The sequence below is a fragment of the Cavia porcellus genome, unplaced genomic scaffold, assembly GCF_034190915.1.
Source record: "Cavia porcellus strain 051 isolate PalLab524CR breed Dunkin Hartley unplaced genomic scaffold, mCavPor4.1 scaffold_17, whole genome shotgun sequence".
In the NCBI taxonomy this organism is placed as follows: domain Eukaryota; kingdom Metazoa; phylum Chordata; class Mammalia; order Rodentia; family Caviidae; genus Cavia; species Cavia porcellus.
Window position 1 is genome coordinate 51,816,221 of NW_026947500.1, and position 1,726 is coordinate 51,817,946.

Below are 1,726 nucleotides of genomic sequence, written 5' to 3' on the forward strand. Positions count from 1 at the left end.
TGCTCAGTGAATAATCTCTGGGCTCCTCATGTTTCTAAGTCAGCTCTGAAAAATACCACACAGCAACACAAAACTGTTTCAGTAACAACCTGAGTATCCCTTAATCCAGCCAAATTAATTCTTAAATAACAACACCAAATAGTCATATTGCATACAAATCTGGGAAAACTTGATGTCAGCCAAGTGTATTTAACAGCGTGACATGTGTCTGTCACTCATGAGCTTCTATCTGTCCTTTGTACTCACATTTGCATTTACGTGCTTTTCAAAAAACCTGCATAATCCCTGCAAACATCATTCAGCACAACTCAAGATGCATCAGCCATTACCACGTAGCTATTAGTTTCCGGACATAATATCTCTTTTATTAATGAGGAGGATTTTGAAAAGTTGAATGTATCACTACAAATATTTTATTTCAATATCAACCTCAAAGGGTAATGAAGTATTTGGAGAAGATCTGAGAAGAATGAATCCAGGTACAATGATTTTTACAAGGCTAGACTCAAACTCTTAAAGATGTTTCTGGCTCCAAAAAATGAATGCACGATTGATCTTTAAGAATGCACTCTTGACCTCCTTGTTCCTCAGGCTGTAGACCATGGGGTTCAGCATGGGGATGATCATTGTGTAGAACACGGATGCAATTTTGTCCGTGTCCATGGAGTGACTGGAGCTCGGCTGCAGGTACATGAAGATACTCGTCCCATAGAAAATGGAGACTGCCGTAAAATGAGAAGCGCAGGTTGACAGAGCCTTCTGAGCTCCTGTGCCTGAGTGCTTACTTAGGATGGTGACAAAAATGAAGACGTAAGATATCCAGATAATAAAGAAGGCAAAAAAGATGTGGAAGCTCACAACATAAATAAGAACCAGCTCACTGACCTGTTTCTCTGAGCAAGAAAGAACCATGACTGCTGGAATATCACAGAAAAAGTGGTGGACCACGTTGGAATTGCAGAAGGAGAGACTGAATGTGTCTCCAATGTGGAGGGTGGCATTGAGAAAGCCACAGGCATAGGAACCTAGGACCAGACCTGTGCACACATTTGTGGTCATGGTGGTGGTGTAATGCAACGGTTTGCACACTGCGGCATAGCGGTCATAGGCCATGACAGCCAGGAGGTAATTTTCCACAGTAACAAGGGCTGCAAGCAGGAACATCTGAGCAGCACAGGCATTGTAGGAAATGATCTTCTCTCCTAGAAGGAGCCCAGCCATGACTGTGGGAGTGACAGTGGAAGAGGAACAGAAATCCACCAGGGACAGATTTCCCAGGAAAAAGTACATGGGGCTGTGCAGACGGGAGTCCAGGAGGATGAGCAGGATCATCCCCAGGTTCCCAGCCACAGTGATGGTGTAGATGAGGAGGAAGGTGATGAAGAGGGGAAGCTGCAGGTGGGGGTCAGAGGTCAGTCCCAGCAGCAGGAACTCTGTCACCTCTGTCCTGTTCCCCATCAGTGCTGTCTAGGAATCTCTGGATGTTCTGTAGCAACCTTTAAAAAAACCCAAAAGGATAAAGAAATTGAATTGAAACTGGAAAATATGGGTATGATATATTTTCTTTCATTGTGGCTGTACAGTGATTTATTTGCATTGAAGTTTTCCAGGAAAAAGCATTTTCTTGAAGACCAATTTTATTCTATTAACTACTGGTAGATCTATAAGCTTTGTAATCAGGAGAATTTTAATGGATCATGTGGGATATTTATAAATTAGTTAATTT

General features: G+C 42.4%; 1 protein-coding gene across 1 annotated transcript; it reads right to left on the reverse strand.

Annotated features, from left to right (window-relative positions):
- Positions 1-513: 513 nt before the first annotated feature.
- LOC100729883 (olfactory receptor 5B3-like) lies at positions 514-1,458 on the reverse strand. The gene has a single exon (XM_003464297.2). The coding sequence runs from the start codon at positions 1,456-1,458 to the stop codon at positions 514-516; it is 945 nt and encodes a 314-aa protein (XP_003464345.2).
- Between the last annotated feature and the right edge of the window lie 268 nt (positions 1,459-1,726).